The sequence below is a fragment of the Peromyscus eremicus genome, chromosome 1 (assembly GCF_949786415.1).
Source record: "Peromyscus eremicus chromosome 1, PerEre_H2_v1, whole genome shotgun sequence".
NCBI classification, from domain to species: Eukaryota; Metazoa; Chordata; class Mammalia; order Rodentia; family Cricetidae; genus Peromyscus; species Peromyscus eremicus.
Genome location: NC_081416.1, coordinates 190,614,776 through 190,627,389, shown reverse-complemented (window position 1 = coordinate 190,627,389; position 12,614 = coordinate 190,614,776). Strand labels below are relative to the sequence as shown.

General features: G+C 39.8%; 1 protein-coding gene across 1 annotated transcript; it reads right to left on the bottom strand.

The window, feature by feature from the left end:
* Nucleotides 1-8,828: 8,828 nt before the first annotated feature.
* Nucleotides 8,829-9,209, bottom strand: LOC131894535 (small ribosomal subunit protein eS26-like). The gene has a single exon (XM_059244821.1). It carries the CDS (start codon nt 9,192-9,194, stop codon nt 8,847-8,849), a length of 348 nt encoding a protein of 115 aa, XP_059100804.1. The 5' UTR covers nt 9,195-9,209; the 3' UTR covers nt 8,829-8,846.
* Nucleotides 9,210-12,614: the final 3,405 nt, after the last annotated feature.

The following is a 12,614-nucleotide window of genomic DNA, read 5'->3' as shown; positions in this document are numbered from 1 at the left end:
GAACACTAAGACAAAAATTATATATATTAAAAGAGAGGGAAGTAGAACAATTTTACATTTTCCAAGCTAAACCTATTAGCAGGAAAAAATAATTTGTTACGTTTCCAGTCCAAGAAGGCTACTGGTTTTGGGGTATTGGGTGGTCAAATAAGTGGTAGACCCTTGTTACAACGTTTTCATATGTATATATCATTTTACTTTGTTATATTGTTACCTCTTCACTTTACCCCTACTGACCCTCCTTTAGTTCTCTGCCTCCTTAAATATTCTCCCTTTTTTGGACATCTTGACTCTTTAGTCTATAGTATTTGAACATTTATTTACTTCTCAATGTTGGGGTCAGGTCTCCATTAATGTTCAAGCATGAAAACTCAGGATGGTCTCAGATGATATTCTAAGTTTTGTGCTTTGCTGAAAGACGACTCTTGGTCATATCTCTAGGTGAACAGATATGTCCATCCCATGTAAAGTCAGTGACGGTAACTGAGAACTGTCCAATCTGATATGGTTGCCAACTCCCAACCCACCAACACCAAATATACGAACACATGCAAGCTCCTCCAGGGCTCAGAAGTTACACCACTGAGCCTGTTCCTCTTTTACCTGTCCCTCTTTAACCATCCCTGGACTACATCCAGTACATTACTTCCAACCAAGCACCTGATATCTAATTCAGAATCCAGACACATTTAGACCTGGAATCTGCCACAGAAATTATCTCCTGTTCCAGTTCTGCATGCTGGATGAGATCTTGATCAGCTCGATTCCACACATCTCATTTTTTCTATCCTCTACTCATATGTAATGTATAACAGTTTACTTCATGCAAGAATTGTTACTACATTAATGTGTGATCTAAAATTAACAATATTAAATGTAAAATTTTGTTTTCTTGAGACAGGGTCTCATGTAGTGCCATCTGGCTTTGAACTTTTGTGGTATCTGAGGCTGACTTTTTGCCCCTACTTCCCAAGTGCTGAGATTACAGGTTTGTACTCAGTGCCTGGTAGTAATTTCTTGGTATCTTACACGAACTTAATAGTGATCTGATATATATTTCAAAAAGTTGAAGTCACGAAAAGATTATTAAGCACATACTGGGATACTAGGGGTTTTTGTTGTTGTTTTGTTTGTTTGTTTGTTTTTGGGTTTTTTTTGGTCTTGTTTTTTTTTAACTTTCGCTTTTCTTAATTTGATTTTCTTTTCTTTATCATCGTATAATATCTCCAACACCAGTAATTTGGTTTTTATTATAAAATCAAGTGTGGTTTTCCTTTGCAGTCGTAGGAGACAACACTGTTTGGGTGCACATGGCTCATCACCCAGCAGGCTCCTGAAGCAGTATGTCCCTGTCTGCCATAGGGTATGTAAACATTCATGCCTCATTGGTATTGACCTAAAAATCTTTAAATCATACTAAATGGACATTTTTGAGTAAATTTTAAAAGCCACAAGTGAGAAAGATATTAGGGACTTACATTGCAGATATATAACCAGATGTTAGAATTACTTAGCAGTTAAAGCAGCATGATAGATCCTGACCTCTCTGTTACCCTACTGCTCCTTTATTCAGAGCATGGATTTACATTCACTTTATCCTTTGTGCTGAACTCAATCAAGTCTCTTCATCTTTATAATCAAGGTAAGCATATTGTCTGCCTAGGGTACTGCGGAATAAAATTTACCATATGGTCTGCATCCACAGAAGGGCTTTCTACAAGATGGGTGCTTTTAGAAATATTGGAACATCTTAGAGACTTTAAAAGAAAGATCAGTCAGCCAAGTCTTCCTTGAGAAGAATGACAGGAGAATGCTGTTTTGTTGACTTGGGTCATGAATTGCAGCTCTCACCTTCCCAAGAAGGATCAGATAGCAGGACCCAACACATGGTATCCAGTGAGGTGGCTAAAGGAATGATCACGTTGTCACAGACTGTTTTTGGAGTTACAGAAAATCAGTCTCCCCTTGCCATTATTGATTCTTCCCTTCATGGGGTTCAGAGTAAAGCCCACAGATGTGATTCTTCAACACTTGATTGTGTTGAGCTTCTTTACTATGTTGTGTGGAGGAGTGCCCCACACAATGGCAGCTTTTGCTTTGAAAGACTTCTTAGGAGATTTTGAAGGTCAATTCCTCTTTTATCTCCAGAGTAGGCAGGGTTGTGTCTGTTGGCAGTATCAGCTTCCTGAGTGTCTTCCAGGCCAATGCTGTCAACCATAGTGACTCCATGTGGGCAGATTTTTAAAGGCAAAATTCCCAGGTACAGTGGTACCTTATGCACTTGGGCTGAATCCTTCATCTCCCTTTGAGTATGGCTTTTCCTGAGTAAATAACTGCAAGACACAACACTAACATCATGTATTTAAGAGATTATGCCCAGGTGGTGGTGGCACATGCCTTTAATCCCAGCACTTGGGAGGCAGAGCCAGGTGGATCTCTGTGAGTTCGATGCCAGTCTGGACTACCAAGTGAGTTCCAGGAAAGACGCAAAGCTACACAGAGAAAACCTGACTCGGAAAACCAAAAAAAAAAAAAAAAGAGAGAGAGATTATGATCACTGTGGGCCTGTTCTCCAAGGAAAGAAAGTGGAAATCTGTATTTGCTAGTTTATAGTTTCTAGACATTCTGTGTGTCAGGCTTATGCTCTGGGCCAATAGCTGTGGGCTCATACTCCAAAGCATAAGCAGAAAATGCAACTCATTTTCCCAGGACCAAGGTCTCCTACACATCCACCTGAGTTCAAAGCCACAAAAAAACTGTCCTTTTCCTGGTCAGTACATTTGTTTGCTGTTACCCATTTTCTTGCATCTTGATCAACTGTTTAAGTCTTTTCATTAATCTCACTTGGTCGCTGCTGAGTGTGTCTGTTACTCACTGGAAGTTTCTCCACAGTCAGCTTCTTCTTGCTTATGAGCTGTGACCCCAGTGCATCCAGCTTCTGCCATCTCTGCATGAACAACAGAAAAGGTCCTAACATCATCACCAACCTGTAATTTAAAAGCATCTGTACAGTCGTACAGTGCTCAGTTCAGAAACTTGCATATTTTATAAAAAAAAAAAGTCATATCACATGGAACCTTGTTAACACAGTACTCCTTTGTATAATGAATGTGGACATGTTTCTGTGTTCATAAATATGACACCATGTCTTCCTTATTCATCTCCTTCAGACTGTGAATAGTGTGCTCATTATGAATATTCCAGTCAACAGTGAAAACCTATTACAGTGCTAATTTCTAATTTTAAACTGTTATTTGAAAACAATAGAAAATGCTTTAGCGAAGTTGCTTCTACTTTATTAGTTTTAGTATTTTAGGTGACTAACTTTTTATTTTAAGAAATTATTGATATTTATATCAATTTATTTTCAATTATTTATTCTGACTTATCTGTGGCTTTTGATATATCAGTGAATGAAATAAAAATAATTTTCTTTTACAACTGTTCTGTTTTATTTATTGATAAAAAATCATATATTTTGATTGTTTTCTCTCCCCTTAATTCCTCCCATATCCTCCCCACTTTGATACTCAACCAACTTTATGTTCATTTTCTCTCTTTCAAAAAGAAACAAATAAAAATCACATTAAAAATCTACATGAAAGCATTGAAATAGAAATCAAAACAAGCAAGGCAAAAAACTAATAGAACAACAAAATAACAGAACAACAACAACAAAAAATGACATAAAAATGTACAAAAAGCCGGGTGGTGGTGGTGGTGGTGGTGGTGGTGGTGGTGGCGGCGGCGGCGGCGGCGGCGGCGGCGGCGGCGGCGGCGGCGGCGGCGCACGCCTTTAATCCCAGCACTAGGGAGGCAGAGCCAGGCGGATCTCTGTGAGTTCGAGGCCAGCCTGGACTACCAAGTGAGTCCCAGGAAAGGCGCAAAGCTACACAGAGAAACCCTGTCTCGAAAAACCAAAAAAACCAAAAAAACAAAAAAACAAACAAACAGAAAAACAAACAAAAAAGATGTATAAAAATTCTGTTAAGTTTATTTCATTTTGATCAGCTAGTCTGGGAATGGAACATACCCCAACGTGAGACTCCATCATCCACTCTCCCTCTCAATGTTGGAACATTTGGCTTGAACTTGTACAGGTATGTGTGCTGTCACAGTCCCTTATGGGTTCATATGTCCATTGGTGCTGTTGTCTCTGGAAGATATTTTTTTTTTAAGTCATCTATTACTTCTAGATCTTAAAATCTTTCCATCTTCTTTTCCACATAGATCCCTGACCCATGAGGGGAGGACTATGATGAAGTCATCCTATTTAGGACTGAGTATTCCAGAGTCTAGATTGAGTATTCCCGAGTCTCTCCTATACTTATTGTATAGTTGTGGTTATATGTAGTAGTTCTCATCTATTGCAAGACAAAGCCACTTTTTGATGGTCTGAGTGAGGCACTGATTTATGGGTATAAGAATGTACCATTAGGAATAAATTTATTGCTGTGTTCCTTTATTAGACCAGTAACATGTTTTTCCCATAGGCCTATAAGTTATTTCACATTCTTGGCCACTTTAAGCAGAATCAGGTATTGGTTCCACTTCATAGAGTAGGCCCTAAATCCAAGCAAAATTAGTTAATTCCATAACATTTGTGCCACTATTGTACTAGTATACTCTTGAAAGTAGCTCACATTTGTGTAGTCTTATGGTTTGTAACTGGTAGATATTGATGGTTACATTTATCCTGCAGGACAAAGCAAAGTCTTAATTGTAAGGAAAAGGAGTTAAATGCATTAGGAAACAAGGGTTATTATGGTTGATACTATATTAAATTATAAACAAGTTATGAAAGTGTCTATTTGAAAGTCATTCCTACGCATATGCACAGTGGTTACTGATACTCAATATTGTATAAAAGTAATTGTTTTCACCTCTGGCTGTAGCAAGGGATTAGGTTAAAGTCTCTCCTCACATATTCAGGCTTAAATGTTCTGTAATATTTTAAGAATCATATTTGATGTATCTTCTCTTTTAAAACTTTTAAATTCATTGGGGTCTGAATGTTTTGCCTGGGGTTATTTATGTGCGGTGCCTGCATGCAGTGCTCAGAAATGCTAGAAAACAAATTGAGATTGTCTGGAACTGGTGTTGCTAGGAGTTCAACTAGGGTCCTTTGGAAGATTAGCCAACAGTCTTAACCATTGAGCCATCTCTTCATTCCTTCCATTTCTTTTTTCACCTAATTTCCTCTCTTCTCTCCAACCTCAACCATTACTGCTCTTGCCCTAAAGTTCTCTGTGCTCTGCTCTTCTGAGGGGAGATAGCTGCCTCTACCCACTATGTTGGTTTGAAACAAAATAGCCCCCAAATAGAGTGGCACTATTAGAAAGTATGACTTTGTTGAAGTAGGTGTGGCCTTTTTGGAGTAAGTGTGTCACTCTTGTGGTAGACTTTGAGGTCTTTCTGCAAGCTTCCCTCAGAGTGACACTCAGACCACTTCCTCTTGCCTAGAAGATATAGTACTCCCAGCACCATGTCTACCTGCACTCTGCCATGTCCCACCATGATGATAATGGACTGAACATCTGAACTGTAAGCAAGCCACCCAAACTAAATGTTTTCCTTTATGAGAGTTGTGATCATGGTGTCTCCTCATAGCAATAGAAACCCTAACTAATATACACAACTTCTGAATGTTTCAACCCGTAAATTTGGTTAGGAGAAGTGAATCAGGAATCAAAGAATAGTTTTAAGTAGGAAATTTATATAGATTGGGGTCAGGTGACCATGGACCTCCAAAGCTAAAAGTACATAGCAGACACCCTCATCAGAACAGGTCTGGGGAAATGAGCCCAGGCCTCGGAATTCCTCATCCTTAGCAATGATGAATTCACAGCAAGAGAAAAAAAAAAAAAGAAAAGAAAAAAAAAACAACTTGCATCTACTGAAATTTATCAATTTGGGAAGTTGGCTACATCTTACAGGCAATAGGAAGTAAACCATGACACTGGGCATGACTTGAGCATATATGAGACCTAAGAGCCCACCTCCACAGTAACACAGTTCCTCTAACAAGGCCATACCTACTCCAAAAAGCCACACCTCCTAATAGTGCCACTTCCTATGAGCTTATGTGGGCCAATTACATTGAAAAGACCACATTCTACTCCCTGGCCCCCATAAGTTTGTAGCAATATCATAGTGCAAAAATGCGTTTAGTCCAACTTCAAAAGTCCCATAATCTATCACAGTCTCAACCATGTTTAAAGGTCCAAAGTTCAAAATCTCTTAAATTTCATGCAATCTTTTAACTATAATCCCCTATAAAATCAAAACCAAAAAAAAAAAAAAAAACAGATCACATACTTCCAACGTACAATGGCACAGGATATACATTACCATTCCAAAACATAGGGAAAGGATCATAGTGAGGAAATTCATGACCAAAGCAAGACCCAAAACAAACTGGGCAAACTCCATACTTTATCTCCATATCTGATGTCAAAGTGCTCTTTAGATCTCCAACTCCTGCTGTGGATATTGCTCTGCATAAATAAAATGCTGATTGGCTAGTAGCCAGGCAGGAAGTATAGGCGGGACAAGCAGAGAAGAGAATTCTGGGAATAGGAAGGCTGAGTCAGGAGACGCTATCAGCCACCGCCATGAGTACCAACGTGTAAGATACTGGTAAGCCACGATTCATGTGGCAAGGTATAGATTTATAGAAATGGGTTAATTTAAGATGTAAGAACTAGATAGCTAGAAGCCTGAACCATTAGGCCAAACTAAATAACATAAGAGTCTGTGTGTTTATTTTATAAGTGGGCTGGGTGACTGCTGGAGCTTGGTGGGAGCTGGAGAGAAACTCTCCAGCTACAAACTCCTTTTAGCTTTTTGACTGACACACACTTCTTTCTCTTGGGCTGGTTCCACTCCCTGTTAACTTCTTTCTCTTGGGCTGGTTCCACTTCCTTTCTTTGACTCATACTCCACAGCAATGGCATCCCCAACATTTTGCAGTCTCCAATGCAAATCCATTTCACTTCCTGATGCCCATTTTATCCTCAGTCTGTACATTTTGTATTTTTCCTTGCTCAGGTTGCTTCTTTTCATTACAGATCTAATTAGTTAATACAAATCTAATTAGTTAATACTAATAACCATGGGACAGAATCTATGTTAGGCTGTTTTGAAATTTCCTCTGCCAATGCAATTAATCCAAAATTCTTCTTTATCCTCAAGCCAACTTTTTAAACAAGAGTAAGAGGTAGCCACATTCTTCACCAAAATATCACAAGACCAGTCTCTAAGCCACAGACTAGCATTCTTCTCTGAAACCTCCGAGCCAGGCCCCCACAATTCAGGTCACCCTCAGCATCATTCTATTCCATGTTCCTAACAGGATGGCCCATTAAGCCCAACTTAAAACATTCGACTCCTTTTCTAAACCACAACCCCAAAATCCATATTGCTGCCAAAAAAAAAACATGGTCAATCCTATCAGGCCAATACCCCAGTCCCTGGTACCAACTTCTGTCTTAGTTAGGGTTTCTTTTGCTTTGAAAAGGCACCATGACCATGGAAACTTTTATAAAGGAAAACTTTTAATTGGACCTGGCCTACAGTTTGAGAGGTGTAGTCCATTATTGTTTTGGCAAGAAACATGGCAGCATGCAAGCAGACATGCTGGAGAAACTGAGAGTTCTGCATCTTGATCTGCAGAAAACAGGATGTTAACCATCACACTGGGCATGGCTTGATCATATTTGAAACCTGAAAGCCTGCCGCCAAAGTTATACACTTCCAAAAAGCCTACTTCAAAGCTATACCTACTGCTGCCAGGTTATACCTACTACTAGTACCACTCCCCATGGGCCAAGCATTAAAATACTTGAGTCTATGGGGCCATACCTATGCAAACCTCCATAGGCCTCTTTGATGATATGGTTCTTAGCTCATGCCTATGAATGGTATTTGGTAGTTGTTCTTTCCCATTCCTCCTTTGTGCTTATTGTCTGCCAAGGGATATGAGGCTTCTGCAATGCTCTTATACTGTACTAAGGTTGTTTTATTGATAAACACTTAAAAGCATAGGATCTAGGTGACCATTGACAGAAATCTCAAAAATTATGTGTCAAAACAGATCTTTCCTGCTTTAAGTTGTCCCTATCAGGTGTTTGTCATAGTAGCAGAAGTTCTGCCACAAGGATTGGGGTGAGCATTGCCATATATGGAGTCATTCTGGGAATCTGTAACAGTACCTGCTTGACTGTATACCAAGATCTTAGACCCTTGAAGGCACCCAGACCGTAGTAACACTTGCCAAAACCAAAACAAACAACAAATCCATAAAAACATGCCGGTTCAGTTCTCAGTATATACCTGGCATTTAACAAATCTGTTAATGCATTTGCACAGCATTGGCACCCTATTCAGGACTCTGTGAGCACTGCATATATGCCCATAAATACAGGTAAACTCATGAATTCCAATTAATGTTTTGGATTATCTAAGAATGATGTGGTTTACTCATAGAAAACTGTTGGAAAACAATAGAATTACTTGTCTGCTTCTTGGTGCTACTAATCATATAGTTCTATGTTTTCCTTTTTTGTGCTACAGTTTATTCTATATATCGGTTGGAGTGTTTCAGACACATTATATTCTTTCCAAAACACTTTATAAATGAATGTCATCACTTCTGCAATGCCATACATATTTCTCTCTTCGCTTCCCTTCACTCTCTGAAACTGAATTTACTCTACAGCTAAACAGAATGCTATACACGTCTCTGAGACAGAAGTCAGATGGCTTCTATTTCTTTTTTTTTTTAAGTTAAGTCCCATTTTATTTTTCCAAGGTGTTTTTTCTTCTATCTTTATGAAGCCATCTCTTTACATGGGCTTTGGTGGAGGTCGTGGTGCAGCACCAGCAGGTCTAAATCGTGGTGGGGGTGTCCGGTCCTTGGGGGCTTCACGGGATCGATTCCTGACTACCTTGCTATGAATAGCACAGCTCACGCAGTAATGCAGCTTGACATAGAGCTTGGGAAGCACATAGGCGTCCAAGACACTTGCTTTGGATATGTCCCTGACAGCAGCAGCCTCTGCGATGTTCCAAATGACGAACTTCTTAATGGCCTTGTCTTTGGGCACGCACCGGGTGCAGTTCGTGCAGCGGATCGGCTGCACATGGCCGTGGCCCTTTTTGGCCTGACCGTTGTTTCTTCTTTTTTTGGTCATCTTGGAGCCAAGACCCGAAAGCGGCTTCTATTTCTTGATTGGAAGACTTAACATTGTCTAATTTGTTGTCACACATTTCCTAAAATTCTAAGACTCATCTTTGGAATACATGAAGCAAAACTTGAAGTTGAGTTGTGACATGTCTATAAGTTACAGACTGCCTCATTGCTTGACATTGGAAGTCATTCCAAGCTCCCCATCCCCCCACAGCAGACACGACCATATCAGTAAATTAAACATCAGGATGAGAGCAGGCTACTTGTGATTGCTGCTCATTGTATGACTTATTTTGGAGCAGAAACCCCACTGTGTTTATTTACCATGATCCTGTGATATCATAGTTCCATAAGCATACTTATATTCTGAGAGTGATTCATAGATAAAACATTGCTATGAAAATATATTCAATTAAAATACTTCAAAGACTTGAGGGGTGCTTTTTATTCTTTATTCAAACAGGGCTCAGACAGTCTGAAGAATTAGCTGATGAAGATGCAGGGACTTGCCATTGGGAAGCACCAAGTGACCGGTGTCAAAGTTTTCAACAGCCATAACTGGGTTTCTTAAGAAAAAAACAAAACAAAACAAAAAAAAAAACAAATGTGAAAGATGCAGGAGATAATATAGAGAGACAAAAAAGTACTCATCAAGACTAGAATGTTCCAAGTAATGTGGGCTTCCAGGGAGCATCTGGAGGAGACATGAGTTCCATGAATATATTTTACTTCCTGCTTGTTCCTGTGCAGGGTGAAGAACATGAAGGTGCTGGCACAGAACATGAACCCTCCACACAGAAGATCTCGTACTACTACCAGTGGTATGTATAGTAAATACCTAACATAAACTGGGGATTGCTATATGATACCCACAAACTTCTTTGTTCATGTCACTTTTGTTGCCATATTTTTCCAGTGACAGACATGGGGACCATGATGGTGTCCTTCATGTTCAGGACTTGGCAATTTTCACCTTAAACTATGCCAAACTCTGAGGCTTTGGGGCTGATAGTAATGGCCTGGAAGACACTCAGGAGGCAAATGCAGCCAAGGTCACATCTCTTCCCACTCTCTGAGGATAGCAAATTAATTTACATCCAAAATCTCTAGGAAAATCTTTTAACCCCCAAACTAACATCATTTCAGGTATTCCTTTGGAGAGAATGACTAAGATGCCAGCTACATTAATGTGGATGAGAGCTACATTAATGTGGATGAGAACTACATGTTGACTCAAACCTGAGTTATGCTTAATAAAGAAAGAAGGACTGACAGAGAAGGAAGACATTCCCTAGAATTTCCACTGCTGTTTATAACAAAAAAGAAGAGGCTACAGAGCTAAACAGAGTATTCTCAACAGAAGATTCTCAAATGCCTAAAGACATTTAAGGAATTGCTCAACATCCTTAGTCATCAGGGAAATGCAAATCAAAATGACTCTGAGATATGATCTTATACCTGTCAGAATGGTGAAGATAAAAAACACTGATGACACGTTATATTGGAGAGGATGTGTAACAAGGGGAATACTCCTCCACTGTTGGTGGGAATGTAAACTTGTATAGCCACTTTGGAAATTAATATGGTGACTTCTCAGAAAATTGGGAATCAATCTACCTCAAGACCCAGTGGTACCACTCTTGGGCATATGTAAGAATTGGGCATTTCTAAGGAATGCTCAATCATACCATAAGGACATTTGCTCAACTATGTTCATAGCATTATTTGTAATAGCCAGAACCTGGAAACAACATAGATGCTGCTCAACTGAAGAATGGATGAAGGACGTGTTGTACATCTACACAATGGAGTACTACTCAGCAGAAGAAAAAAAAATGATATCATGAAGTTTGCAGACAAATGGATGGAACTAGAAAATCCTGAGTGGGTTAACCCAGACACAGAAAGACAAACATGGTATGTACTCACTCATAAGTGGATAGTAGATTTAAAGCAAAGGATAATAGGACTGCAAGCTACAGTTCCAGAGAAGCTAGCTAATAAGGAGGACTCTAAGATGGATGCATGGATCACCCTGGGAAGGGGAAATAGATGAGATCTCCTGAGTAAACTGGGGGCAAAGTGGGCAAAAGAGGGTAGGGGATGGGGATGAGATCACAAGGGAATGGGATGGTCAAGCTAGAACAGAGATGGAGTAGGAGAGCAATGAAAGATATCTTGATAGAGGGAGACATCATGGAGATATGGAGAAAACTGGTACTAGGGAAGTTTCTAGGAATCCACAAGGATGACCCCAGGTTAGACTACTAGCAATAGTGGAAAGAGTTGCTGAGCTGGCCTACCCTGGTAATCAGACTGACAAATACCCTAACTGTCATCATAGAGCCTTTATCAAATAACTGATGGAAGCATGTGCAGATGTCCACAGCCAAGTACCAATCTGAGCTCCAGGAGTCCAGTCAAAGAGAGGGAAGAGGGATTCTATGAGCAAAGGGCATCAAGATTATGATTGGGAAGCCTACAGAGACAAGGGAACCAAGCTAGTGAGAACTCATGAACTTTAGACCAACAGTTGTGGTACTTGCATGCAACTAGACTAGGCCTTCTGCATAAATGAGACAGTTGTGTAGCTTGGTCCATTTAAGAGGCCCCTGGCAGTGAGCTCAAACTCAATCCCTAGTACATGAGCTGGCCTTGGAGCCCATTAGCTGTGGTTGGACACCTTGCACAGCCTTGATGTGGAGGGAGGTGGGGTTTGTATTTTCCTCAACTGAATGTACCAGGGTTTGCTGACTCCCTATTGGAGGCCCTACCTTTTCAGAAAAGGAGATGGGGTAGATTGGGGGGAACTGTGGAGGGAAGTGAGAGGAGGGATTAGAGGATATCTGTGACTGGTATGTATAATGAGTAGAAAATTTCTTAATAAAGAAAAAAAAACTTTTTGTTTAAAGATGCAGTTTAGGAAAAGCCAAAATTAACCTTTTAAAACACAATTTTAGCCAGGTGGTGGTTGCACACACCTTTAATCCCAGCACTTGGGAGGCAGAATCAGGCGGATCTCTGTGAGTTCGAGGCCAGCCTGGGCTACAGAGTGAGTTCCAGGAAAGGCGCCAAAGCTACACAGAAAAACCCTTTCTCGAGAAAAAAAAAAAAATTAAATGAAATTTAAGTGGTAATCATATTCACTATCAAAGCATATTCCATCACTCACTGTCAGGGAAATGAAAACGAAAGCCAGAATCTGACCCTAATTACACTCAAGTAAGAAGGTCAAATCTTAAAAAAGTAAAAGTTAGCACAATTTGGGGAACCTAGAGAGAAAGGGAAACTCACTTGAGAAAATGAATATATCACAAAATATATATTACAGAAAATACAGGATCTGAAACCATAAGTTTGCTTCTCTTACTTGAAGTCATAAACAGTCTCAGAAAAATTGTAGAAATTTGGACCTACTTAATAC